At 48.3% G+C, this 26,641-nt stretch overlaps 1 protein-coding gene across 2 annotated transcripts; it reads left to right on the top strand.

The window, feature by feature from the left end:
• Nucleotides 430–24,550, top strand: PXMP4 (peroxisomal membrane protein 4). 2 transcript variants are annotated; one of them, XM_021077363.1, is made up of 4 exons: nucleotides 430–742; nucleotides 3,098–3,160; nucleotides 7,227–7,425; nucleotides 12,873–24,550. In XM_021077363.1, exons 1-4 carry the CDS (start codon nucleotides 630–632, stop codon nucleotides 13,125–13,127), a joined length of 630 nt encoding a protein of 209 aa, XP_020933022.1. In that variant the 5' UTR covers nucleotides 430–629; the 3' UTR covers nucleotides 13,128–24,550. The 2 variants fall into 2 exon arrangements, with proteins under 2 accessions (XP_020933022.1, XP_020933023.1); XM_021077364.1 differs by lacking the exon at nucleotides 7,227–7,425 and having other exon boundaries at nucleotides 507–742.

The following is a 26,641-nucleotide window of genomic DNA, read 5'->3' as shown; positions in this document are numbered from 1 at the left end:
AGACTGAATGCTCCTCTTACCTTGAAAAATTATCTGTGGTAGTTCCCTGAAGGCAAAGATAAATATGCCCTTCTTCAGAGAGACTTTGCATTTGCTTTTGGGTTTTTTTTGGGGGGGGTTCCTGCTTTTTCGGGCCACATCCAAGGCACATGGGGGTTCCCAGGCTAAGAGGTCTAATCGGAGCTGCAGCTGCCGGCCTACACCAAGCAACGCAGAATCCTCAATCCACCGAGCGAGAACAGGGATCGATTCCTCAACCTCATAGTTCCTGGTCGGATTCGCTAACCACTGAGGCAGGACGCGAACCCCGCAACACTCTTTCTGATTAGACAAATCCACTAGTGTGTTTCTAACCTTCCAGTAGGGTGGAGCCCACTGTTATTGGTTATAAGCTCTTCCTCTCTTCCAATCAAGCCGCTATTTGAGAGAATGGTTTCGTCCCATTCCCCTGGTGAGATGAGTGAGCCCTGTGATTGGCTCTTCTTGTATGAGTGACAGCAGACTCACCCTCTGGGCACAAAGATGTGGTTTGCCGAGCACCCGCCGGCAGGGCAGGTTGTTCAGGAGGGACACCTGGCTGTCACGGCGCTTCACGCTTGGTGCCTGCCACCCCGCGAACTGCCCGCACTATGGCCGCCCCGCCGCAGCTGCGGACTCTGCTCCTTGCGGTCAACGCACTCTTGCGCAAGCGCCGCTACCACGCTGCGTTGGCCATGATTAAGGGCTTCCGGAACGGAGCAGTGTGAGTGGGGCCGCGGGGCCGGGCAGGGGCTGAAGGACCTCTCTGGCTGGGGACAGAGAAGCGGGTTCCCGGTCCTGCGCTGTGTGCGCTGAGCGGCCTTAGTGTGGCTCTAGGTCTCTGTGTCCACTGTCGGCGCAGTGGGCGATGGATTTTGGGTTCCGAGTGCCTTCTGAGCCAGGGCTCCGACTACGCTGTTGGTGGATCCGGACGTGCTTGGCAACCTGGCACTCTTGCCTTAACTACCTTCCATACCGCGCCTTTATTTGGTCCTGGTTTCTCCCCTCCCCGCGCTGTGTGTCCTTGGGCCTGTCTGGCTTCAGACAGCAGTGGCAAGCTGGACTCTGGCCTCTAGCAGGCCAGCGGCCCCTCCTCCCTCTGCAGCCCTCATTAAACTGCCGGCGGGCTCACATCCCCCGTCTCACTCCTTATCTGTAAGTCTCTAGTGGGTCATAAGTCTCAGGCGTGACGAGTATAAGTGAAGCTACAAATATTTGCTGAGCAAATTGATTCCAATCTGGACATGAGACCTGCAAAAGGGTAGAGTTTGGGGCTCCTTTCCCCTGGTTGGTGCCTAGAGCTCAGCTTACTTTAAACTTCATGCATGACAGCTATCATTTATTGAGCCAGAACTAGGGATGTAGCAGAGAACAAAGTGAACAAAGATGTCCAAAGATCTTGGAGTTAGTGTTTTAGTGGCAGCATGGCATGGTGGTGTGGATGTGACCACCTTAGTTTGAATCCTGGTGCCATCTACCTCTGTGATCTTGCGCCAATCATTTAGCCTCTCTAAGCTTCAGTTTCTACAAAATGGGATTGTTTATAGTTCTCATACTGTCAGAGGACTGAGTCAATAGATGTGAAATGCCTAGCACAGCCCCTGGTATATGCTTATAACTGTTCGCTGCTGTTATTATTGTTATGTCCTTATGAGTGTCTGCCGGGCTCACCCCTTCACCTTCTTCAGGCCCCTGATGGTCACCTCCTCAGTGAAGCCATCCCTGAACTTCCCACCTCCTTCCCTACTTAATTAATTTTTCTCCATAGTACTTGTCAGCATCTGACGTTAAATAGTTCACTGATATGTCCTATTTGTCTATTCTGTCTTTCACTAGAAAGTGAATTTTATGGGGACAGAAATTTTTATCTATTTTGTTTCTTGGTGTATTCCTAATACCTGGTACATAGTAGGCTCTCAAATATTTGCCGATTGAACGAATAAATGTACAAGGTAGGAATTCACATTGTCCTCATTTTCTGGATGAGGAGACTGTGGCTCAGAGAGGAAAACCATTGCTCATGGTCACATCATTTACCAGGGTCAGAGCCAGGATTCAAACCTAAGGATGCCTGATTTTTTTTTTTTTTTGTCTTTTTAGGGCCACACCAGCAGCATAAGCAGGTTCCTAGGCTAGGAGTCAAATTGGAGTTGTAGCTGCTGACCTAAACCACAGCCACAGCAATGGGAGATCCAAGCCGCATCTGTGACCTACACCACAGCTCACGGCAATGCCAGATCCTTAACCCACTGAGGAAGGCCAGGGATCGAACTCACAACCTCATGGTTCCTAGTTGGATTTGTTTCCACTGCGTCACGATGGGAACTCCTAAGGATGCTTGATTTTAACACCAGGCTCTTCTGTGGGCACCAAGAGTCAGGGAGAAGTTGGTTCCCCTTGAGTCTGGCCAGATCGTATCAGTCATGCATTGGTGTAACCAGGATGGAGGTGGACCCTGAGATAATATTAGTGGTCCATGCCCATACCTAAGGACCCTGATTCAAAGTGGGGAGACTGATTTTTAATTTACCCTGGCAATACTAGGTGATCAGGAATGCTTTACAGAGGAAGGGACAGTGAAATTTTGAAGGCCAAGTTGGACTTGGCTGGGGGGAGAAGAGCATCCCAGGCAAAGAGAATGGTTTGAACAAAGGCCTGGAGGTGGAAAAGAATGTGCTATTTGTCAAGGGAGGCCATTCATTCAGGGAGGCAGACTTGGACACTTGAGACGTATGAGCTGTGTAAAAAATAACTCACTTTGATGCCCCACTCCTAAATATATCAGTGTGCATTTCAAAAAATAAGGGCATTTTCATGTGTCTAAGTTATCATGATTTCATTTCATAAATTAATCACTATTCTATAATGTCGACTGCTGTCCAGTCGCTAGACACATTGTCCCAGTTGACCCCAGGTGAACTCTCTAGCAAGTCTGTCTAGATCAGTTTCTTCCAGGACAGCACACTGCACCTGTCAAATCATCAGGGATAATGAGAGGGCATAGGGAGTCAAAGAGAGAGCTCTGAAAGAAACTGTGATTCAGTCATGCCATAGAACCTGTTTTCTTTTGTTTCTACAGCTACGGAGTCAAAATCCGGGCCCCTCATGCCCTGGTCATGACCTTTCTCTTCCGGAGTGGCAGGTACTCATCCCCTTGGCCCACCCCTCAAACTAGGAGAGAATGTGTTCAGCCCTCGGTACCAGGACTGTTGCAGTAGCTTCCTGGCTGGGTCTAGCGTGTCCCCACCACCACCTCCTAAAGCACAGGTCTGATTCTCTTGTCCCATTTTGAAAACTCCTGTGGCTCCTCACTGTTCTCTGAAGAAGCCCAGCTTCCAGGGGTGGCCTTCAAGGCCCTCTGCAGCCTGGCCTCTGCTGCATCCCCCCTCTGCCCCATATTCACCCTGGGCACATAAGACTTGCTGCCATTCATTCACGGGCCACAGGTGGTTCCATCTCCCTATGTTTCTCATGCAGTAACCCCACCAGGAATAATGCCCTTTCCTCTTCCGCTCCACTTTTATTTTCTTCCCGGCAACCCATACCAGTCCTCTGAGGATCATTTTCTCAGGAAAGCTGTCTGCGACCTCCTTCCCTTGTTCAAACTTCCTCCCTCTCAAAACTTCCCTCAAGGCACTTCTCAGAAATCACCTTGTGGTCTAGTTTTTAACACATGTAGCCTCACATGAAGCTTATAAGAATCACACCTGGACAGCCCACTCCTCGGATTCAGCGTCCAAGGTGTTTTTCTTCATGTGTTTTCCTTTAATTTGTTTCTGTTTTGTTTTTTGCCCTCTGAATAATTTATTTTCGTTGAACTCATTCATTCAGTAAATATTTATTGAGCGTGTGCCAAACACTGTTTTAAGTGCCAGGGATACAGCAGTGAACAAAACCAAGAACCATCACTGCCCTGGTAGAGTTTGCATTTAGCAAATAAACACAATAGAAGTTCCCATTGTGGCGCAGCAGAAACGAATCCGACTAGTATCCATGAAGATGTGGGTTCAATCCCTGGCCTTGCTCAGTGAGTCAGGAATCCAATGTTGCGGTGAGCTGCGTTGTAGGTCACAGATGCAGCCTGGATCCTATACTGCTGTGGCTGTGGTGTAGGCCAGCGGCTATAGCTCTGATTCAACCCTTAGCCTAGGAACTTTCATATGCCCTGGGTGAGGCCCTAAAAAGACAAAAAGAGAAAATAAACACAATAAATAAGGAAAGTAAGGCGTTCCGTCGTGGCTCAGTGATTAATGAACCTGACTAGCATCCATGAGGACACAGGTTCGAACCCTGGCCTCACTCCATGGGTTAAGGATCTGGCGTTGTTGTGAGCTGTGGTGTAGGTCACAGATGCGGCTCGGATCCTGCATTGCTGTGACTGTGGCATAGGCCTTCGGCTACAGCTCTGATTCACCCCCTAGCCTGGGAACTTCCGTATGCTTCGGGTGCGGGCCTAAAAAGCGAGGGAAAAAAAAAAAAAAAGGAAAGCATGTGGTATGTTAGAGGACGTATGGGCTGTGGGAAAGAACAATTAGAGCAGGGAAAGAGAGAAAGGAAAGAATACTGGAGGAGGGACAGGCTGCAAAATTAAATAGCAAAGGCCTCAGTCAGAGAGGGCTGTTCAAGTAAAGACTCGTAGGAGACGGAAGAGTTGGCCAAGTGGGTATTCAGGAGAGAGTGTTTTAGGCCAGGGGCACAGCCAATGCAGAGGCTCTGAGCTGAGATCATCCCTGGTGAGTTTGAAGAGGCTGGAGCAGAGGGATTTCAGGGGAGGGAACAAAAAGAGAAGGGCCACAGGGGTGACCTGAGCCCATTCTGTCCAGCTTTAGGTCACAGAGAGGAGTTTGTCTTTTCCTTTAAGTGAATCAGGAAATTATGGTAAGAATTTTCACCGGAACGTGCAAGTCCAGCTGCTATTTGACTTACCTTTTTTCTTTTTTTCCTTTTTAAGGCTGCACCTGTGGCATATGGAAACTCCCAGGCTAGGAGTTGGATTAGAGCCTCAGCTGCCAGCCTACTCCAGAGCCACAGCAACACTGAAATCTGAGCCACATCTTTAACCTATGCCACAGCTTACAATGCTGGATCCTTAACCCACTGAGCAAGGCCAGGAATTGAACTCATATCCTCACAGACATATGTTGGGTTCTTAACCTGCTGAGCCGCAACAGGAACTCGACTTATCTTTTGATAGTGTGAGCATGAATAGTTTGCTGCCAGGTTAAGAACAAATGGGGGCAGGGTCAAGGGCAAAATTAGGTTTATAGTAGGAGGCTGTGGCAATAATGCAATTGAGCATCTCTGGTGACCCAGACCTTGAAGGTAGGAGGAAAGAAAGAGAGATATTTAGATTCTAGAAACATCCTGAAGGCAGGATTAGCACCCGCTCTTAAAAACTGAGAAATCTGGCTTTCTTGCCTTAGAACTGACAACTCTGGGCCTGTGTTCCCATGGGGTGAGAACCAGCTGCTGCTTCTCACCCTCTGAATGCGTCCGAAAGCACCTGGCAGATAGCCCCAGTAGATACCCTTCAAGGTTCACCTCCAGCCTGGAGGGCACTTGCCTTTGCTTGCCCTGAATTGATCTCCCAGAGTGCCCTCTGCTCCTCTCCCTGTTTCTCTTCACTGCCCCCTGGTGGTTTTTAAAGTGATAAATCAGGAGTTCCTTGGTGGCCTGGCAGTTAAGGATGGTGCATTGCCATTGCAGTGCTTTGGGTTTGATTCCTGGCCCGGGAACTTCTGTGTGCCTTGGGCACAGCCAAAATAAAGTAAAAAGATGAATCAAATCACTTGCTCTACTTAACATGTTCACTTCTCTCAAGATAAAGACAAACTTAGCGTGGTCCCACTTCTCCCCCACAGCCTTTGCCCTACACATTTTCTGCTCTGACCTTAACGATTTCTCTCTCTTCTTTTACTCCCTACTCTCCATCCCTCCTCAGGACCTTTGCACATGCTGGTTCAGCTGCCTGGGACCGAACCGGCACTCCTCTCCCCTCCTGACCTCATTGACCCTGTCCTTCACATCTCAGGATCATCTCTTGTCATGGTCAAAGTTTGATCCTAGTTTTGTAATTATTCATTTTATAATTCCCTCTCCCGTTAGATCATAAACCTCATGAGGGCAGCAAGAAGCTGATCTATTTTTTCTTAGAATTGTATCCCCAGATCTAGCACAGAGTACATACTTACTTATTCATTCATTCATTTCTTCATTTAACCCCCCTCCACAAAAAAAATTCATTGAGCATCTACTATGTGCCGGGCCTTGTTCTGTGCGCTGAGAATGAACAAGGCAGATGTAGACATCACTCTATGGTAGCTTCCACGGGGGTGGGGTGGGAGTTGGGGGGAGATAATAAACAAGTACATAAATGTCGGTGATAAGACCTATGAAGGAAGAGAAAAGTAAGATCATGGAAGAGAATATGATAGGCATTCTTTTATGTCAGGTGGTCCGGGAAGACCTCTTGGAGGAAGTGATGTGGAGTCAAGGCCTGAATCAGGAGTTCCCTTTGTGGTTCAGCAGGTTAAGAATCCAACATAGTATCCATAATGAGATGGGTTTAATCCCTGACCTCACTAAGTGGGTTAAGGATCCAGTGTTGCCACAAGCTGGGGCATAAGTTGCTGATGCAGCTTGGATCCTGTGTTGCTGTGGCTGTGGCGTCGGCTGGCAGCTGCAGCTCTGATTCAACCCCTAGCCTGGAATCCTCCATATGCCTGGGTGTGGCCATCAAAAGACAAAAGAAAAGGCCTGAATCAAGTGAGGGAGCAGCTCCAAGGACATGGAGGGTTGAGGCCTGGGGCTGAATGAACATCAGCCCATGAACTTCGTGCCTGGGTCAGTTTTGTCTTTTGTCTTTTTTTTGTTGTTGTTGTTGCTATTTCTTGGGCCGATCCCACGGCATGTGGAGGTTCCCAGGCTAGGGGTCCAATCGGAGCTGTAGCCACCTGCCTACGCCAGAGCCACAGCAACACGGGATCCGAGCCGCGTCTGCGACCTACACCACAGCTCACGGCAACGCCGGATCGTTAACCCACTGAGCAAGGGCAGGGACCGAACCCACAACCTCATGGTTCTTAGTCAGATTCGTTAACCACTGCGCCACGACGGGAACTCCCCTGGGTCAGTTTTGAATGCCTGGTGGGTGAATATCCTGGGACTGGCTGTGCCTGCACTCATGGTGGCTCTGTGTGTTTGTGCAGCCTCTGGGAGAAGCTGCGGGCCATCCTGCAGGCCACCTACATCCACTCCAGGACCCTGGCCAGCTTTGTGTTCACCTACAAGGGACTCTGCTCCCTGCAGTCCCATCTGCAGGGCAAGACCTTCCAGGTGCACTCATTCACTGCTGCCTTCATCGGGGGCCTGCTGCTGTTTGGAGAAAACAATAGCATCAACAACCAGGTAAAGATCCTCCCCCAGGATGGGGGTTAAGAGAGGCTTGGCAGCGTGGGACAGGGTTCAGGTATAGAGTTGGGGGTGGGAGTCAAAGAGGACAAGCCTTTGGCCCCCTTCCATGCCAGTCCCTGTGTGACCTTAAGATCACTTCCAGGGAGTTCCCTGGTGGTCTAGTGGTTAGGACTTGGCACTTTCACTGCCACGGCCTGGTTTCCATCACTGGTCTGGGAACTGAGATCCCACAGCAAGCTGCGGCACACCATAGCCAAAAAAAAAGTTAGAAAAGAAAAAAAGGTCACCTACTCCGCAGTTTCCCCCTGTGCTAACCAAGGACCTTATTGGAATTCCATGGTTCCCCAAATCAATGTGTGTTTTACTCTCTGGGGTAAAGATTTAAAACAACAACAATGACAACACTAAACACCATTCTGCAGGAGTTCCCTGCTGGCTCAGTGGGTTGGGGATCTGGTGTTATCATTCCTGTGGCTCTGGTCACTGCGGTGGCGCAGGTTTGGTTCCTGGCCCAGGAACTTCTACATGCTGCATGCTGCCAGTGCGGCCAAACAAAACGAAGAAAAACAGCACTCTGCAGTGAAGTGAAGGAGAAAAAAAAATGACCCTGGAGTAAGATTTTCATAAAACAAAACTTACTATATTCTAAAAATTATCTCTTATTCTGTACCTTGCCCTTTTCCTGGGTGAAAGTCCTGCTTTTTAATGAAATGATGGTGGAACTAATTGCTAATTGTTGCTGCTACGTTTTTCTTTTTTCTTTCTTTCTTTTTTTTTTTTTTTTTTTTTTGCTATTTATTTATTTATTTGCTTTTTAGGGCCACACTTGGGGCATATGGAAGTTCCTGGGCCAGGGGTCAAATTAGAGCTAGAGCTGCTGGCCTGCACCACTGCCATAGCAACACGGGATTTGAGCTGCATCTGCAACCTACACTACAGCTCACCGCAACACAGGATCCTTAACCCACTGAGCAAGGCCAGGGATCAAACCCGTATCCTCATGGATACTCGCCAGTTTCTTTAACCACTGAGCCACGACGGGAACTCCCTTCACACTTTAAATAATGCAAACTAAGTACCCCCTGTGTGCCTGGGACACTTCTAGGTGCTTAGGATACATTATGATAAAATTAAAATATAAATTGAGGAGTTCTTGTCATGGCTCAGTGGAAATGAATCTGACGTGGACTAGTATCCATGAGGACACAGGTTTGAGCCCTGTCCTCACTCAGTGGGTTAAGGATCCCGTGTTGCCTTGAGCTGTGGGGTAAGTCGCAGACATGGCTTGGATCCTGCGTTGCTGTGGCTGTGGTGTAGGCCAGCAGCTGCAGCTCCGCTTCGACCCCTAGCCTCGAAACCTCCATGTGCCAAGGTTGAGCCATAAAGACAAAAAGTAAATAAATAAACACATTGAAAAGAAAGTCCCTGTCCCCCTCCAATTGTCAAGCCACTGTCTAGAGACAGTCACTGTAACTGTTTTGCGTAGCCTTTCAGAACCTGTCTGTGCTTGTGTCAGTGTGCCTAGCAGGAGTTTTCCGCCAGTGAGATCATGCTACATTTCTTTTATTTTTCATGTAACGATATGTCTTGGAGCCCTTCCTTGTCAATCCCTCATCCTTTATAACATCAGCAGAGCTCTCGGCTAATAGGATGGACCAGCTTGGATGTCACCATCCCCTTTGGATGGACGTAAAGGGCCTTTTGCCATTACACACACACTGCAGTCTACGTCTTTGTCCAGACGTCTTCCTGCACTTGTGTCAGTCTGTCCATATGTTCTAGACATGGACTTGTGGAGTCAGTGGGTATAAGTATTTTATTTTAGGAAAGTTTCCCCAGTTTTGGTTTTTTGTGATTTTTTTTTTTTTGGCCACACCTGTGGCATGTGGAAGTTCCCAGGCCAGGGATCGAACCCACACCACAGTTGTAACCAGAGCCAAAGCAGTGACAATGCTGAATCCTTAACCTACAACCACCAAGGAACTCTCCAGGTTTTTTTTTGTTTTTGGTCTTTTTAGGGCCGCACCTGTGGCATGTGGAGGTTCCCAGGCTAAGGGGTAAATTGGAGCTGTAGTCGATGGCCTATACCATAGCCGTAGCAATGCTGGATCTGAGCCACGTCTGCGACCTACACCACAGCTTGTGGCAACACCAGATCCTTAACCCACTGAGAGAGGGCAAACCTGTGTCCTCATGGATACCAGTCAGATTTGTTTCTGCTTAGCCATGATGGGAACTCCGCTAGTTTTGTCTTTTTGATAGAAAGTTCATTGGCCTTGGAAGCTCCAAAGTCTAGGAATCCTGGTGGCCTCCTCCCCTCCTTTCCCTGCCTCCTGGCAACAACTGCCTGACCTCCATTTCAAAATGTTATGTAATAGACAGTTCTCCAAAGAAGACATACAGATGGCCAGTAGGCACATGAAAAGATGCTCAGTATTGCTAATTATTAGAGAAATGCCCATCAAAACTGCAGTGAGATGTCACCTCATGCTGGTCAGAATGCCATCACCAAAAAATCTATAAATAATAAAGGCTGGAGAGGGTGTGGAGAAAAGGTAACCCTCCTGCACTGTTGGTAGGAATGTAAACTGGTGCAGCCACTATGGAGAACAGTATAGAGGTTTCTTTAAAAAGTAAAAATAGAGTTGCCATATGATCCAGAAATCCCACTCCTAGGCATATATCTGCAAAAGAGACAAGAACTCTTATTTGAAAAAATACAGGAGTTTTCGTTATAGCTCAGTGGCTTAAGAACCCCACTAGTATCCATAAGGATGCAGGTTTGATCTCTGGCCTCATTCAGCGGGCTAAGGATCTAGTGCTGCTGCAAGCTGCGGCATAGGTCACAGAGGCAACTTGGATCTGGCATTGCAGTGGCTGTAGCGTAGGCCAGTGGCTGTAGCATAGACCAGTGGCTGTAGCGTAGGCCAGCACCTGTAGCTCTGATTCAGCCGCTAGCCTGGGAACTTACATATATCCCAGGTACGGTCCTGAAAAGACAAAAAGAAAAGAAAAGACACATGCATACCAGTGTTCATAGTAGCACTATTTAAAAGACATAAAAGCAACCTAAATGTCCATCAATAGATGAATAGAGAAATAAAATGTTATATGCACACACACACACCACACAATGGAATATTACTGAGCCATAAAAAGAATGAAATAATGCCATTTACAGCAACATGGATGGACCAAGAGATTATCATACTAAGTGAAGTAAGTCAAACACATGATATCACTTATATGTGGAATCTAAAAAAAATGATACCAATGAACTTACAAAACAGAAGCAGACTCACAGACATAGAAAACAAAGTTGTAGTTACCAAAGGGGAAAGCGGGGGAGGGATAGGAGTTTGGGATTAGCAAATACACATTCCTATATATAAAATAATCAACAAGGACCTACTATATAGCAATAGAGAACTATATTCAATATTTTATAATAACCATTAATAGAAAATAAACTGAAAAAGGACATGAGCATAGGGAGTTCCCATTGTGGCGCAGCGGAAACAAATCCAACTAGTATCCATGAGGATGTGGTTCGACCCCTGGCCTCACTCAGTGGGTGGGGGATCCAGTGTTGCCTTGAGCTGTGGTGTAGGTTGCAGACGTGACTTGGATACTGCGTGGCTGTGGCTGTGGCTGTGGCCGGCAACTACAGTTCCAATTCGATCCCTAGCCCGGGAACCTCCATATGCCGCGAGTGCAGCCCTAAAAAGCAAAAAAAAAAAAAAACAAAAAACCCCAGAAACACACACACACACACACACACACACACACACACACGTACAGCTCAATCACTTTGCTGTAACCTGAAACTAATATAATCTTTCTTGTAAATCAACTATATTTCAATTTTTAAATGTTATATAAATGGAGTCATTATAGAATATAACCTTTGAGGACTGGCTTTTTTCATTCAATATAATTCCCTGGCAGTTCATCGAAGTTATTGAATATATCAGCTGTTCATTCCTTTTCTTTGCTGGGTTGTGTTCTGTGGTCTTGATGTCCCCATTGAAGGGCCTCTGAGGTGTTCCCAGCTTTTGGCTATTAGACCTGCAGCTAATAAAAGCATTCTTGAACATATTTTTATGAAAGTAAGTCTTCACTTCTGGGATAAATACCCAGGAGTGCAATTGCTCGGTTCTGTGGTACTTACATATTTAGTTTTCTAAGAAACAACCAAACTATTTTTCCAGAATGACTGTACTGTTTTACATTCCTATCAGGAATATACATGTGAACCCATTTCTCCAGATCCTAGTTGACGTTTGGTTGATTACATTTCAAACTGTAGACATTTTGGTGGGTGCGTAGTGCTATCTCATGTGGTTTTAATTTGCATTTCCCTGATGGCTAATGATGTTGAACCTTTTTACATGTGCCTGTTTTCCTTCTATATAAACTCTTCAGTGAAATATCTGTTCCTGTCTTTTGCCCATTTTTTAACTGGATTGTTTCTTTTTTCACTGTTGAGTTTTAAAAGTATATATTCCAGGGGAGTTCCCATCGTGGCACAGTGGAAACGAATCCGACTAGGAACTGTGAGGTTGCAGGTTCGATCCCTGGCCTCGCTCAGTGGGTTAAGGATCTGGCGTTGCTGTGAGCTGTGGTATAGGTTGGAAACATGGCTCGGATCCTGCGTTGCTGTGACTGTGGTATAGACCAGCAGCTACAGCTCCAGTTTGACCCCTAGCCTGGGAACCTCCATAGGCCACAGGTGCTGCGGTTGCCGTGAGCTTCGGTGTAGGTTGCAGATGCAGCTTGGGTCTAGTGTTGCTGTGGCTGTGGTGTAGGCCAGTGGCTACAGCTCCGATTTGACCCCTAGCCTGGGAACCTACATATGTTTCAGGAGCAGCCCTGAAAAGACTAAAGACAAAAAAAAAAAAAAAATTTGGGAAAAAAAAATATTTTCCAGATACGAGTCTTTGTCAGGTATGTGTTCGTAAATGTATCTTCCCAGTCTATAACGTGTCTTTTCTGCCTCTTGACTAATTTCTTTTATGAATTGAGGTTTTTTGTTTGTTTATTTCATTGGTTGTTTGTCTGGGTGGTTTTTGTTTTTGGCTGCGCCAGGGCCATTTGAAAGTTCCCAGGCCAGGGATGGAAACCGCGCCACAGTAGCCACCCAAGCCGCTGCGGTGATAATGCTGGATCCTTAACCTTCTATGCCACAAGGAACTCCTGGATTGTGTCAGACTATCTTTTAGTTTGGACCATATAAATACATTCATTTTTTGAAAATTTTTATGAAAAAGAGTAATGAACTAAAGACATAGTGATACTCAGGTGTCTGCTCCATACCACTTCTAATACCTTGCACGCTATCTTTGCAAAACACCAATCCAGTGCCCCTGGGGCGCCCCAGGACGTGGGGGTGGGAAACCAGCGGCTGGGCCCCCTGTAATCTCCTTCTTCCCTCCCTGCAGATCAACATGTACCTGTTATCTCGCCTCCTGTTTGCCCTGTGCCGCCTGGGTTTGGACAAGGGCTACCTCCCCGAGCCCAGATGGGACCCGTACCCGCTGTTCTCGGGTTTGGTGTGGGGGCTGGTGCTGTGGCTCTTTGAATACCACCGGCCCACCCTGCAGCCCTCGCTGCAGTCCTCCATGACCTACCTGTATGAGGACAGCAACACGTGGCACGACCTCTCAGACTTCCTCCTCTACAACAAGAAGAAATAACTCGGCCCGAAGTGCTTTTGGGGACTCCGGCGCTTGCCAGCCATGGCTGCAGATTGGCTCCATCAGCGAATCCCCCAGAAGATCCTGCCTGTTCAAGATCTGAGGTCTCAGACTCTAGCTTTTCTCAGCCTGGGGTCCTGCTGGCCAAAGTGAAAACACTGATCTTCAAGTCCCAGTAGGTACTCTTGAATGGTAGAATAAGCCACCGAATCAGGCCACCGAGCCTTGGCCACGGGGACAGCCGTGCTGCTGACCCTGTGAGACCCGGGCCCCAGGGGTCATCGAGCTCAGAGGAGGGCGCTGAAGTCTGTTTCTGGTGGGTATGTTCTTCGGCCGTTCTTCTGTAACCGAGGGCTCTGGCTGGTGGGTGGTTGGTTGCAAATGTGTTTTTAGAAAATCCTCAGTTCCTTGTCTTAGATGTTCTGTTGGAGAAGCTCTAGAGTTTCCACTGTCCAGTAGAAACATGATGTGAGTCATATATGTGATTGACATTTTTTTAGTAGCCACATTTTTTTAAAAAGTAGAAAGAATCAGGTGAGATTAAGGTTAATTATATCTTTTAAGCCAATATTTTTCAAACATCAGCATTTCAATGTGTAATAAATCTAAAAATCAATGAGATAGTTTACATTCTTTTCTCTTGTACTAAGTCACCAAAGCAGGTGTGTGTTTTGCACCTCCAGCCTTTCTCCACTGCAACCAGCCATGTTCTAGGTGCTCAGCAGCCCTGTGTGGCTAGTGGCTACTGTATTGGACTATGCATATATAAAACCGTCTATCCTCACAGAAAATTCTAGTGGACAGTGCAGGTGTAGAGCTAGAGGGCATGGGTTTGAGTCCCCATTCCACCACTGTGTGGAAGTTCTTAACCTTGGGGAAGGTTCTTAACCTCTCAGAGCCTCAGTTTCTAGTAAAGTGAGGATAATCATTGAAATACCTAGTGTCCACATTGGATTTATATAACTACCAAGGCTGCTGCTTCTACTCACGACTTTTGTGTTGAGAGCTCCTACTTCCTCCTGGGTGCTGTGCACGTATTATTTTTAATTCACACAGTGATGACCTCTCAGGTACGCATTTGGATCCCCATTTCACAGATGTGGAAACTGAGGATCAGAGAGGAGTGACTTGCCCAAGGTAATACAACTAGTATAACAGCCAAGTCAGGGTTTGAGGCCAGACTTAGGTGATTTCAAAGTTCCTGTCTTCTTCAGTGCCTTACTTACTATTTATTTATTTTTATTTTTTATTTTTTGTCTTTTTAGGGCCACACCCGCGGCATATGGAGATTCCCAGGCTAGGGGTTGAATTGAAGCTGTAGCTGCCTGCCTACACCATGGCTCACGGCAATGCCAGATCCTTAACCCACTGAGTGAGGCCAGGGATCGAACCCATGTCCTCGTGGATATTAGTCGGGCTCATTAACCACTGAGCCACAGTGGGAACTCCCACTCAGTGCCTTACTTTAAATTTAGACACCTAAGCTATGCTATGCAAATGTTGGCTAGTTATAGGGGTACAAATGCAAATGCCTCTAAGGACCTGGTGGGTGGCATAAACAATAATGTTTCTGGTGCCAGGCAGGAGGGCGTGATGGAAACATAGTGAAGTGGAGACTTGTGTGCCAGACTGATTTTTTTTTTTTTTTTGCCGAACCTTGGCATGTGAAAGTTCCCAGGCCAGGGATCGAACCCATGCCACAACAGTGACACGAGGCTGCTGCAATGACAACATTAGATTTAACCCACTGCACCACCTGGGAATTACATAGACTGATTTTAAAATCTCCAAGCTGGACAAATGAAACACACCCTAGGAGAGTTGGCCCATGGGCCACCAATTTGAGTAGGAACACGTCAATCTCTTTTGATATTTTGGAAGTTACTAGTAGAATATTCACATGAGTCACTGGAGAGCTGATTAAAATACAGGCTCTGACTCAGAGTGTTTGGCGTAGGGCCTGAGATTCTGTATTTCTCGTAGGCTCCCAGGTGATACTGCTGTTCTCTGAGCTACACCCTGAGTCACAAGGTGCTGGGGAATGATATGGGGCCAGTATCCCATGTGACAAATGAGGAAACTAAGTCACAGAGCTCTTAAGTAATAGAAGTGGGATTCAGTTGTGCTGTGTTCTCAGGCACAATGTACTGCAAGCTTAGAGAAGGGGATCTTTGAGGAGGGGGAGTGTACCAGGGATCAGATCCAAGCCACATTTTCAACCTATGCCATAGCTGTAGCAACAGTGGATCCTTTAAACCACTGTGCTGGCCTGGGGATTGAACCTGGGTCTTGGCTCTGCCGGGATGCTGCCGATCCCATTGCACCATTGAGCTCCCAGAGCAGGGGGGATCTTGAAGTTCCCCTTAGTTCACTCTGCGGAGGCTGAATGAAATCCTGAGGTGATGGGTGGGGAGACAGTGGCCATCCGCAAGTGGCTTTTATAGCAGATGCCCCACCCATATCCTGCCTAACTTACTGCTTCAGTGCACACCAGCCACCCAACTGCCACCCTGTGTCTTTCCGCCTGAGGGCTCCTCTCTTGCTCTTGGCACCTGCTTTGCCAGCCTGCAGCAGACCTGCCATGCTGGAGGAGTAGCATATCCTGGGAGCAGCCCTTAACCAAGGACTGATGAATACCCGACTCCCGCACCCCTTACCCAGTGATCACTGGTGGGATAATTCATGGTGCCTGCCCCACCCGTGCTGGCTCCCAGAGCACCCCAGCAGGACTGAGCTCCAGTTGCCCACAGGGGCCATTTGCTCGATGACACCTCCCCGCCTCCCTTATTCATGTCCCTGCCAGTGCTTCCTGGGACTTGCCACAGAAACCACTTGCACTCAAATTGTTGCCTTGGAGTCTGCCTGTGAGGTGGGGATAGGCTGAACTTGGCCTCTGGTGCAGCGGACTGACAGGCAGCTACATACCTCAGTACCAGGGGACAGAGCCTTTGGAGCCAGAGTGTCTGGGCTTCCTGGCCCTGCTCCCTCCTTGGGCAAGTGACCTAACTATTCTGGGCTTCCATTTTGTCATCTGTAAAATAGGCATTGTAATAGTGCCCACCTCATAGGCTGGTTGGGAGGATTAAGTGACAGGATGCATATAAAGTAAGCACTCGATAAATGTTGGCTGCTATTTCCAAAATATCATCCAAACGGAAAAGAGAGCGTGGTCCTGAGGGCTGCGTACACCCTGCTTGTAGCCTGTCCTACCCCGTCCCCCGCCAGCCGAAGGTACAGCCTTGGCTGCCTGCCTGCCCCACGTCCCCCTCTGCCGCTGGGGGTTGGCGAGCTCCACCACCGACTGTCTCTGCTCTCTAAGAATAGGTTCCCCTCACAGATGGCATCTCTCTGGATCCTGCCAAAGCATCTGGTGCCTCCAAATGCTCCCTCCAGGGATGATGGCGGTGTGGTCCTCGTGCAGGGGCAGAGCTCTGGCTCCTGGGAGGAGTCCCCACTCTGTAAGAGCTGGAAAATGGGCATTGCCAGAGGGCCCTTGGCACACAGTCGGCACTTCATAAATGCTAGTTCCTGAACCAGCACAGTGTTTTAACGTGAATTTATTAAGCACCTGCTACTTTTTTTTTTTTTTTTTTTTTTTGCTTTTTAGGGTCCCACCCATAGCCTATGAAAGTTCCCAGGCTAGGGGTCGAATTAGAGCCACAGCTGTCAGCTTATACCACAGCCACAGCAATGCCAAATCCTAGCCATATCTGCAACCTGCACCTACAGCTCATGGCAACGCTGGATCCCAGACCCACTGAGCGAGGCCAGCGGTTGAACCCACATTCTTATGGATAGTCATTGGATTTGTTTCTGCTGTGCCACAACGGGAACTCCACCTACTACATTTCCATGAGGTCTGTGACATGCAAAGCTGTAAACAAAAATTTTAAAGTAGGAATTCCCTTCTGGCACACTAGGTTGAGTATCTGGCATTGTCACTGCTGTGGCTCAGGTCAGTCTCTGGCCCAGGATCCTCTACATGCTGCAAACGTGGCCAAAAAAATTTTGTTTTAATTTTTAAAAGATCAATAATGTATACACATAGTGTGGAACTTAAATGGTACAAAAAGTATATAAGAGGGAAGAGTCAAGCTCCCCCTACACCCCACCTCCACCTACCCACCCCTCATAAGGGGCACTTACTGTCGGTACCTTCTTTTTCTTTTTTGGCCAAACTGCAGCATATGGAGTTCCTGGGCCAGGGATCAGATCTAAGCTGCAGTTGCAGTGATGCTGGATCCTTAACCCACTGTGCTAGGCCAGGGATCCAACTTATCTCCCAGCAGTTCCAAGACACTGCCAGTCCCCTTGCACCACAGCAGGAACTCCTTAGCTCTGTTTTTTTTTGTTTTTTGTTTTTTGTTTTTTTGCCTCTCCATGTACTGGCTTGATGTGGGATCTCAGTTCCCAGATTAGGAGGCTGAACCCAAGCCATGGTAGTAAAAGCACTGAATCCTAGCCACTAGACCACCAGGGAACTCCCAAGAAACTTTCATATGGCACTGTCATCTTGAGAACTCTCTGACATCCCCTGCACGTTGGGTTTCTCTTTGATCAAGACTCACATCAAAAGTGAGTCCTTTCTTTGGGCCAATTCCCACCCTGCACAATCCCCCCCGCCCCGAAAGTCCCCAGACATCTCGGGCAGATCTTTACTGTGATCATCATGAAGAAACACCCTAGATGTTTTGAGCCTTGTCGGAGCAGACGCCCAACACTCAGGCCCACAGGACTCCAAGTGAAAGGGAAAGGACGAAACTGAAGTTAATTTGGGGCCCTTCTGCTGCTCTGCTCCCAAATTAGAGGTCGTTCAGGGAACCCATGAGAGAGCAATGATTCATAGGCTGAGGTGCCAAGAAGCCACCGCCTTCTGTGATGCTCCAAGCTTCCCTCCTTCCACGTTTCGGCTCCAGAAAGGATCCTGGAGGTGGTGTTTCTGGCTGCATTGTTTGCTTCTCCCACTCCCGTGAGTGTGTTTTGGGTTTATAAGAATCAGGCTTTAAATCTGACACCCCGCCCCCCCCCCCAAAGCCAGCACACTGGCCTGGGCTCCACCTCCTGGAGCCAACAGGTTGTGACTTCAGATGGGTGGCTTTCTGTGACGAATTAGAGGCTTTATAAAAAGACGTGTTCTTTTCCCCCTCCCCTTGTTCCAGATTCATAGGGATTGAACGGGTCTTCTTTCAGCTTTGAAAAGCATTTCAGGCAAACTATCGCATTTGTAGTGGAAAAGAAATGAGATCCTGCTGTATAGTACAGGGAACCATATCTAACCACTGGTGATGGAATGTGATGGAGGATAATTTGAATAAAAGAATGTATATATGTGTATGACTGGGTCACTTTGCTGTACAGCAGAAATTGACAGAACATGCTAAATCAACTTTAAGAACAAATTTTTAAAAAAAGAGGAGTTCCTGTCACAGCGCAGCAGAGACGAATCTGACTAGGAACCATGAGGTTGCAGGTTCGATCCCTGGCCTCGCTCAGTGGATTATGGATCTGGCGTTGCCATGAGTGTGGTATAGGTTGAAGACATGGCTTGGATCTGGCTTTACTGTGCCTGTGGTGTAGGCTGGCAGCTATAGCTCCGATTGGACCTCTAGCCTGGGAACCTCCATATGCCACGGGTGTGGCCCTGAAAAGACAAAAAGACACCCCCCCCCAAAAAAAAAGGAAATTAAAAAAAGAAAGAAAGAAAAGCATTTTAGGTGAGAGAGTTTTAATTTGAACCAGAGGTCTCCCTTAGGACCCACTCTTGTGAGCTGGAGGCTTCAGGGGCCCAGCTAGAGGACAGAGGGAAAGCTGGGCTCTCTTCCAAGTATTGTTATTTAAAAAAACATTTTAAAAAAAATTTTGGCTACACTTGCGGCATATGGAACTTACTGGGCTAGGAATCGAACCTGCGCTACAGCAGCGACCCCAGCTGCTGTAGTGACAATGCCAGATCCTTAACCTGCTGCACCGTAAGGGAACTCCTGACTGTTGTTTTTATAGAGGGCTCCCTACTTTCTGTTACAGGTCTCTGTGCTCATGACTTATCTAAACAAGACAGGACCAACCTGAAATGCAGGTTGTGGGGTCTCTCTCGGAAATCTTGTTCCTCCTGCTCTTCCAGGCTCCCCTTTCAGCCTCTCCTCATGGGCTGGATGTCAGCTGAGAAAGGGATCAAGGTCAGACGACATCAGTTCTTTAAAGACACTCCTTGTTGAGGTGTCCTTTTTAGGTGTGTCATGAGCCGTCGCATCTGGTGGAGCCTATGGACCCTGCTTAGAATACTGCTTTTAAAACCCATAAAACAGAGGAGTTCCCTTCATGGCTCAGCAGTTAATGAAACTGACTAGCATCCATGGGGATACAGGTTTGATCCCTGGCCTCACTTAGTGGGTTAAGGATCCCGCATTGCCATGAGCTATGGTGTGGGTTGTAGACGCGGTTCAGATCTGGCATTGCTGTGGCTGTGGTGCAGGCCGGCAGCTGTAGTTCCGATTTGACCCCTAGCCTGGGAACCTCCATATGCCGCGGGTTCGGCCCTAAAAAGCAAAGCAAAAAAAACCAAAAAAAAAACCAAAAAAAAAAACCATAAAACAGGAGTTCCCTCTCTGGCACAATGGGATTGGCAGCATCTCTGGAGCACAGGGACACAGGTTTGATCCCGAGCCCAGTACAGTGGTTTAAAGGATCTGGTGTTGCTACAGCTGAAGCTTCGGTGGCAGTTGAGGCTCAGATCTGATCCCTGGCCCTGGAACTCCATATACCTTGGGGAGGCCAAAAAAAAAGAGGATTACAAAAGACAACAATCATATTGAATATTGAAATAATGATCAAAGTATTTTTAAAACTTGTGATTTAGTAATGTATGTTCTTCTCTGACACCTTAAATAACAAGATCTGGGCGTTCCCGTCGTGGCTTAATGATAACGAACCCGACTAGTATCCTTGAGGACACAGGTTTGATCCCTAGCCTCACCCAGTGGGTTAAGGATCCAGCGTTGTCGTGACCTGTGGTGTAGGTGGCTCAGATTCCGCTTTGCTGTGGCTGTGGCGCAGGCCAGCACTCCAGCTCTGATTTGACCCCTAGCCTGGGAACTTCCATATGCCATGGTTACGGCCCTAAAAAGACAACAACAACACAATTTAAATAAATAAATAACAAGATCTAGTGGTATGTCCAAAACTACCATGACTTCACAGGTACATTAAGCATAAACAGTGCCTAAAGATCCATGTAGCTGCTCTAATAGGATATGGAAATAGCTGCAGTTTCTCTTGGTGTTAATGTCCCAGGGGGCTGCTAAGAAGCCTACATTCAGAATTGAAGGAAATGTTACATTTCGGTTAGAGACTAGTGAAAGTATAGATTAAATTTTTTTTTTTTTTTTTTCCTGCCCAAGTTCATGAAACTTGGATTCATGGATCACAGATTCAGAACCGCTGCTTGAGAGTGACCTCCCCAGGAGTTGTCTGGTGGTGCAGTGAGATAAGGATCTGGCGTTGTCACTGCAGAGGCCTGGGTTGCTGCTGTGGTGTGGGTTCAGTTCCTGGCCTGGGAACTTCCAGGTTCCCTGGGTGTGCCCCGCATCCCCCCTCCCCCCCGAGAAAGAGAGAGTAACCTTCCCAGCCCGAGCCTGTGGCAGCTGACATTGCATCCCAAGCCCTGAGCACAGGAATAGTAAAAATAACGGCTAGTATTGGCTGAGTTCTTGCTAAGTACTAGGTATTTGGTGATATCGGAAGCAAGGATTTAGCAATGAAAGGAGCCCGTTCCTGCTCCCCTGGGGCTTACCATCCAGGAGGGGGAGACTGGCAAATATACAGATGCGATCATTTCAGAGTGGAAGGTGCTGGGAAGTCAGTGGTACGGACAGTGTAACAGCCACTTGGGAGGAGAATGGCAGAGTCTGTTTTCCAGGGAAGGCCTCTCTGAGGAGGTGATGTTTGCTCTGAGACCCAGACAAGGAGGAGAGAGCCAGGCAAAGATGTAAAGAAAGGGTGTTCCCCCGCGCAGGTCCTGCAGAGCTCACCAGCCCCGAGTGGGGAACAGCTGACAGCCTTCCAGGGCCTGGCAGGAAGTCTGGGTGGCTGGGGCAGGGTGCCAGGCCGGGAAAGATTGGAGATGGAGTCCCAGAGGCAGGCTGGGCCAGTCAAGCAGGCTTCGTGGGCCTGGGATTTCTTCCAGGTGTGACAGGCAGCCTTTGGCAGGTTTAAGCAGGAGAAGGATGTGATGTGATTTACATTTAGCTGCGTGTGGAGAACAGGGTGTAGGGGGCCAGGCTGGCAGCGAGGATCCAGGGAGGTTGCCCTGCAATGGTCCAGGTGAGAGACCGTGGCAACCTGGCCCAGGGTGGGGCCCCAGGCTGGAAAGAAGTGGAAAAATCTGGGGGGGGGGGTCCTTGGGAGAGAGACTCAGTGGGCCAGGGCTTTTTGGAGGTGGGCGAGGGAGAGGGGTGTAGCAGATGACACCCACATCCCCCCTCCTTAGGCCTTCCCTCCCAGCTGAGAAACAGGCCTGACCCTGCCCCCCATCGCCTCCTCAGCCCCCTGCGGCCCTCCATGGCCCCTCTGGGGCCAGCCACCCGCCCACCAGGCCCCTGGCATTCGAGCTTCCCAGCTGGCCCCGATTGTTGTCACTCCCCAGGGAGTCATGGGAACACACTCCCCCTGCCCCCTCTGCCCCCCTCTTCCCAGACAGGGCCAGGCCCTAACAATGCCCCTCAGCCAGCCAGTGGCCTGGACACAATGCCCCTGTTTCGGTTCATTGCCAGCTCCAGGAGGCCTGCTGGGTTTCCTGGCCTGTTTGGCATATATATAACTCTGGCTCCCAGCCGGGATTTTTTTTTTGTTGTTGTTGTTGTTTAAAAGGGAGAGGGAGAATCTCTGGCTCCTCCTCTTTGCATATCTTAATATATTATAAAAAGCCTTTCTCTTCTCCCGAGCCCTCCGACTCCCCTCCCTGACTGCATTTGCCATGTGCCTGTCAAACCGGGGGACCAAATGCAGGTCAGCAGGTGTCAGCAAGAAAACAGAGAAAAAGAAAGAAAAGCGGCTGGCTCCACCGTGGCCAACCTGGAATGTGCTGGTGAGGCTGGAGGTGAGGAGAACAATGAGGGCCTGTGACAGGGCGGGCACCGGCCCGTCGCTTTGCGTCCACCTTATCGCCCGGCTTCTAAGACGCCGTCAAAGAGGCAGCCCGACATTATTTTGAGCCCCTAAGAAAGAAAAGAGCTGCTGACTCAAAATGGACATGCCCTTGATTGTCTGCTGCATCTCAGTTTCAGAGATGTTAACATACAGGGAAAAGAAAAAAGTCTGAGAGTCAGTGGAATATGGGCTTCTTGTCTCGTCTACACACTTGGTTGTCCCCCCAAACGTATTTCCGTCCTCGTCTCTGAACCTAGTGGACTTTGGGAGGCAGTGCAGGGACTTTTCGCCTTTGGAAAATTCGAGAGGAGATGTAGGCAAGCGGCTCCACTGATTGATCCCTCATTCTTAGGAACAACCAACATCTGTGGAGGGCTCTCTCTGCGCCCGCCACTGCCCTAAATACTTTAAAGAGCCGTTAATGTCCCAACAACCCTCCTAGCTCAACTCTGTCATTATTATTAGTATCATCCCCCTTTTATTTTATTTTTATTTTTTATTTTTTCCTTTTTAGGGCCGCACCTGTAGCATATGGAGGTTCCCAGGCTAGGGGTCTCATCAGAGCTACGGCCGCCAGCCTATGCCACAGCCGCAGCAATGCCAAATCCAAGCCCTGTCTGCAACCTACCCCACAGCTCACGGCAACGCCGGATCCTTAACCTGCTGAGTGAGGCCAGGGCTCGAACCCATACCCTTATGGTTCCTAGTCAGATTCCTTTCCACTGCACCACAATGGGAACTCCTCATCCCCATTTTACAGATGAAGAAACAGAGTCCCTCTGCTCTAAGGGCTGCCCACCCCCTCGCTACAGCCTTGGTCAGGGCAGGCATAGCCACTATGTCTGGTTTCCTCCTCTCTCCTTGGAAAAGCATAATCCCTCCTCAGAGGCTGGGGTGAGACAGAGAAAGAAAGTGGCACTGGGTAGACCTTAGAGAGGAGAGATCGCCAGAGCATGAACTCAGGAATTGGGAGGCTCGCTTATCAACCAGAGACTTATCTGCTTCCATTGGACCTTGGACTTTCTTGGCCCAACCCCACTGAATGTATGGATCAGCTGACAGCCAAGGACTTGGCCAAGGCCACACAGCCAGGCAGCTGCTGGCTGGCACTAAGCCCCATGTCTCCGGTTTCATCATGAAGACTCTCTTTCCCTGCTCTTCCACATCTGTGTCTGTAGTCACTTGCAAAGCAGAGGACCCATGCTGGTGCTGGTTGGTTCCTTGGCAGTGATGATGTCACTAATAGTAGTTAACATTTATTGGGCGCTTACTCTGTGCCAGGCACAGGCATCAGGGATTGTGAACTCAGGTACCTGGAATGGCAGGGCAAGTAAGGTCACTGAGTGAGGCAGGCCAGGCAGGGATGCTGGTGGCCTGGAGTGTCAAGGCTCTGGCTAAATGGGGGACAGCAACTGCCCAGCACCCTGATGGCCTGCCTAGTATCACTAGACATTACTGGGTTTATAATTTTTTTTTATTTTTGGCCATAGCATGCAGCAGCTTGATATGGGATCTCAGTTCCCAGACCACGGATTGAACCCCAGGCCATAGGGCAGTGAAAGCGCCAAGTCCTAACCACTAGACCACCCAACTGTTTGTTTTTTTGTTTGTTTGTTTGTTTTAAGCCAGATGTTTGAATTTTTTACTCATTTCCCAACTTAAAGTATTTTAAAACTAATTCATAATTCCCAGGAAAAAAAATACCCCGGGCAAATTACATTGCATCTCTGGGCCAGTCTGCAAACTCTCCTTGTCTCATTTTCTTATTCAACCCTGACATCCATTCTGTCAAGAAGCCTTTACCCCTTGTTCTACAGATGAGGCCAAGCAACGCTCTTTAGTGGGTAAATCACTTACCATCTAGCCAAGCCACGTGGTTAGGGTCTGTCTGCCTGACTCCCAAGATTGCTCCTCTGTTAGACAGCTTCTCAGATGGGTAAGAGGCCTGTGTTCAGACACAGAGCTGGCACAGTGACAGAACATCACCAGGGACAGTAAACCGTAGGTCACACAATTCAGTGTAGTGACAAGGGATCATTTGAGATGAACGTAATGTTGCAGACATAAAACTCCCCACCTCCTTCTGCCAGAACTCAACAATGGCTGTCTCTGTGCCCCTTAATAAAATTAAGTCACCATAGAATCATTTCTCCCAATTATGCATTCCTTATCATAATGGGATGTTCATGTTTGGAGGTTTTGTGTTTTGTTTTGTTTCTAAACTAAGAATGTATGTTTAGGGGAAGTGATGTATGTGGAATAAATAGCTTTGAACTATTTGTGTCACTTGTCAAACTTCTTAATGAGCATGTTGTGCAGATACATAGAAATAATTCTGACTCCCCCGCTGGACTGGGGGCTCCGGGTGTCAGGGATGAGTGTTCTGCTTCCAGTTGTCTCCCCAGCACCTGGCACTATGTCGGACACATAGTAGGTCCTCAGTAAGAATCTGTGGATTGAGTGAGTGAGGCTCAGAGGATGTGAATTGACTTATCGAGTTGACTTACATCCACCTGATTTGAAACTCACACTGTCACTCCACTACCATCCTGCCTCTTGGAAAGAATAAGGGAAAGATGTCTTGGAATCCTCCTATGGCAAAGTGGGTTAAGGATTTGGAGTTGTCACTGCAGGGGCTCTGGTTTACTGCTGTGGTATAGGTTCTATCTCTAGCCCTGGAACTTCCGCATGCCACAGGCATGGCAAAAAAAAAAAAAAAAAAAAATGGTACCTTTAGGTGGAGGATCAAGGGCCCAGGAGCTCCCACCTCTTTGGACTCTTTTGGAGTAAGGAGCTGATAAAGTTAGTGGAGGTGCATGCCTATTAATTAGGCCACCATCCACCATAAGACCTTTGAAAACCACACACTGTAATCTCGACAGCCCTGAGCCTGGGGTATTTACACAGGGTGGTGGGTATGAAGGGCAGGCCCCAGGGGTACAGTGGAAAACCCTTCAGTTCTGCTGTGTGACCTAGCTGCCACTGCCCTTCGCTGAGCCTCCTTTCTGCACCATATGGATAAACAAGCTTCACTTTTGAGATTATCAGGTTGAAAAGAGATCATCAGTGAAAGTGGCTGCCCAGTAATTGTGGACTTTTTGGAAGCCTACCAGCCTGAGAGCTGTTGATGTTGAGAACAGACTTATCAGGGTCTGTCAGGCTTGGGGCCAAGAGGCTTTATCTATCAGGCCTTTGCTGCTTTCAAGTGGGTATTAATAGATACAGAAGGCCCTTATCTCTTCCTTGACTTCACACTGGGAATTCTGCTCTTCACTCCTTTCTGCTCTAGCAACACAGGAGGGATTGCTGGAAGGCAGGCACCTGCCTCCACCTGGGAGGTCATGTATTTGAATACTTTGAGGAGGCCTCACGTCTGGCTTTGGCCTGGCCAAGCCTGAATGATAGCCTTTTCATCTGCTGGACAAGCTCATGCCCTTTGGGCGTTTGCTCATCATAAAATGGGGCAATAAGGAGTTCCCTTTGTGGCTCAGCAGGTTACGAATTCGACTAGTATCCATGAGGATGCAGGTTTGATCCCTGGCCTCGCTCAGTGGGTTAAGGATCTGGTATCACTGTGAACTGTGGTTGTAGGTCCCAGATGTGGCTTGGATCCTGGCTTGCTGTGGCTATGGTGTAGCCTGGCAGCTGCAGCTCCAATTTGACCCCTAGCCTGGGAACTTCCATATGCTGCAGGAGTGGTTCAAAAAAAATAAATAAAATAAAATGGGGCAATATCTATCTTCCCTCTCCAGCAGCTAGTACAGTGCTTGGTACATAACAGCTGCCCGATAAGTGTTTGTTGAATGACTTTGGATATGACAGGGCTTTATAAAGTGAATGTTACTGTTGTCGAGACCCTTTGGGAATGTGTGAAGGAAGGAAATTCCCACTGGAGTGGGAATGTTGCTGACTTCTTGACTATTTTTTTTCTCTTTCTTTCTTCCACATCCCCAGCATGTGGACAATCCCAGGCCAGGGATTGATCCCATGCCACAGCAGTGGCCTGAGCCACAGCAGTGACAATATTGGACCCTTAAGCTGCTGAACCACCAGGGAAGACCTGGCTTGACATTTAGAAGGAGCCCTACCACTCTAATAGGAGCTTCTCTATCTGGGAATGGAGGATGGTAGGCAGGCCAACCCTGGTGGGGGGAATCCAGTGTAGGCCAGATTCTGTCACTGGCTGGCTTCACCCCTGAATGGGCCTCAGTTTTCCCTTCTGTACAGCAAGAGGCTTACTTCGTCTCTAAGGTCCCCTCTAGTGCTGACACAGTCTGGGATTTGCAATGAGTAATTTCACAAATTCCTTTGGAAACTCCTGCTGCATTCCTAAACCACCTCAGAGTTTATGAAACACTTTCCGATCCCTT

The sequence above is a fragment of the Sus scrofa genome, chromosome 17 (genome assembly GCF_000003025.6).
Source record: "Sus scrofa isolate TJ Tabasco breed Duroc chromosome 17, Sscrofa11.1, whole genome shotgun sequence".
NCBI classification, from domain to species: domain Eukaryota; kingdom Metazoa; phylum Chordata; class Mammalia; order Artiodactyla; family Suidae; genus Sus; species Sus scrofa.
This window is presented reverse-complemented; position numbering and strand designations above follow the sequence as displayed.

Bases quoted from the DNA above. Each gene is read 5' to 3' on its own strand.
- PXMP4 (XM_021077363.1), top strand. From the start codon at position 630: ATGGCCGCCCCGCCGCAGCTGCGGACTCTGCTCCTTGCGGTCAACGCA. The intron at 743-3,097 runs GTGAGTGGGGCC...TTGTTTCTACAG, and splicing joins GGCTTCCGGAACGGAGCAGT to CTACGGAGTCAAAATCCGGG. The intron at 3,161-7,226 runs GTACTCATCCCC...GTGTTTGTGCAG, and splicing joins TTTCTCTTCCGGAGTGGCAG to CCTCTGGGAGAAGCTGCGGG.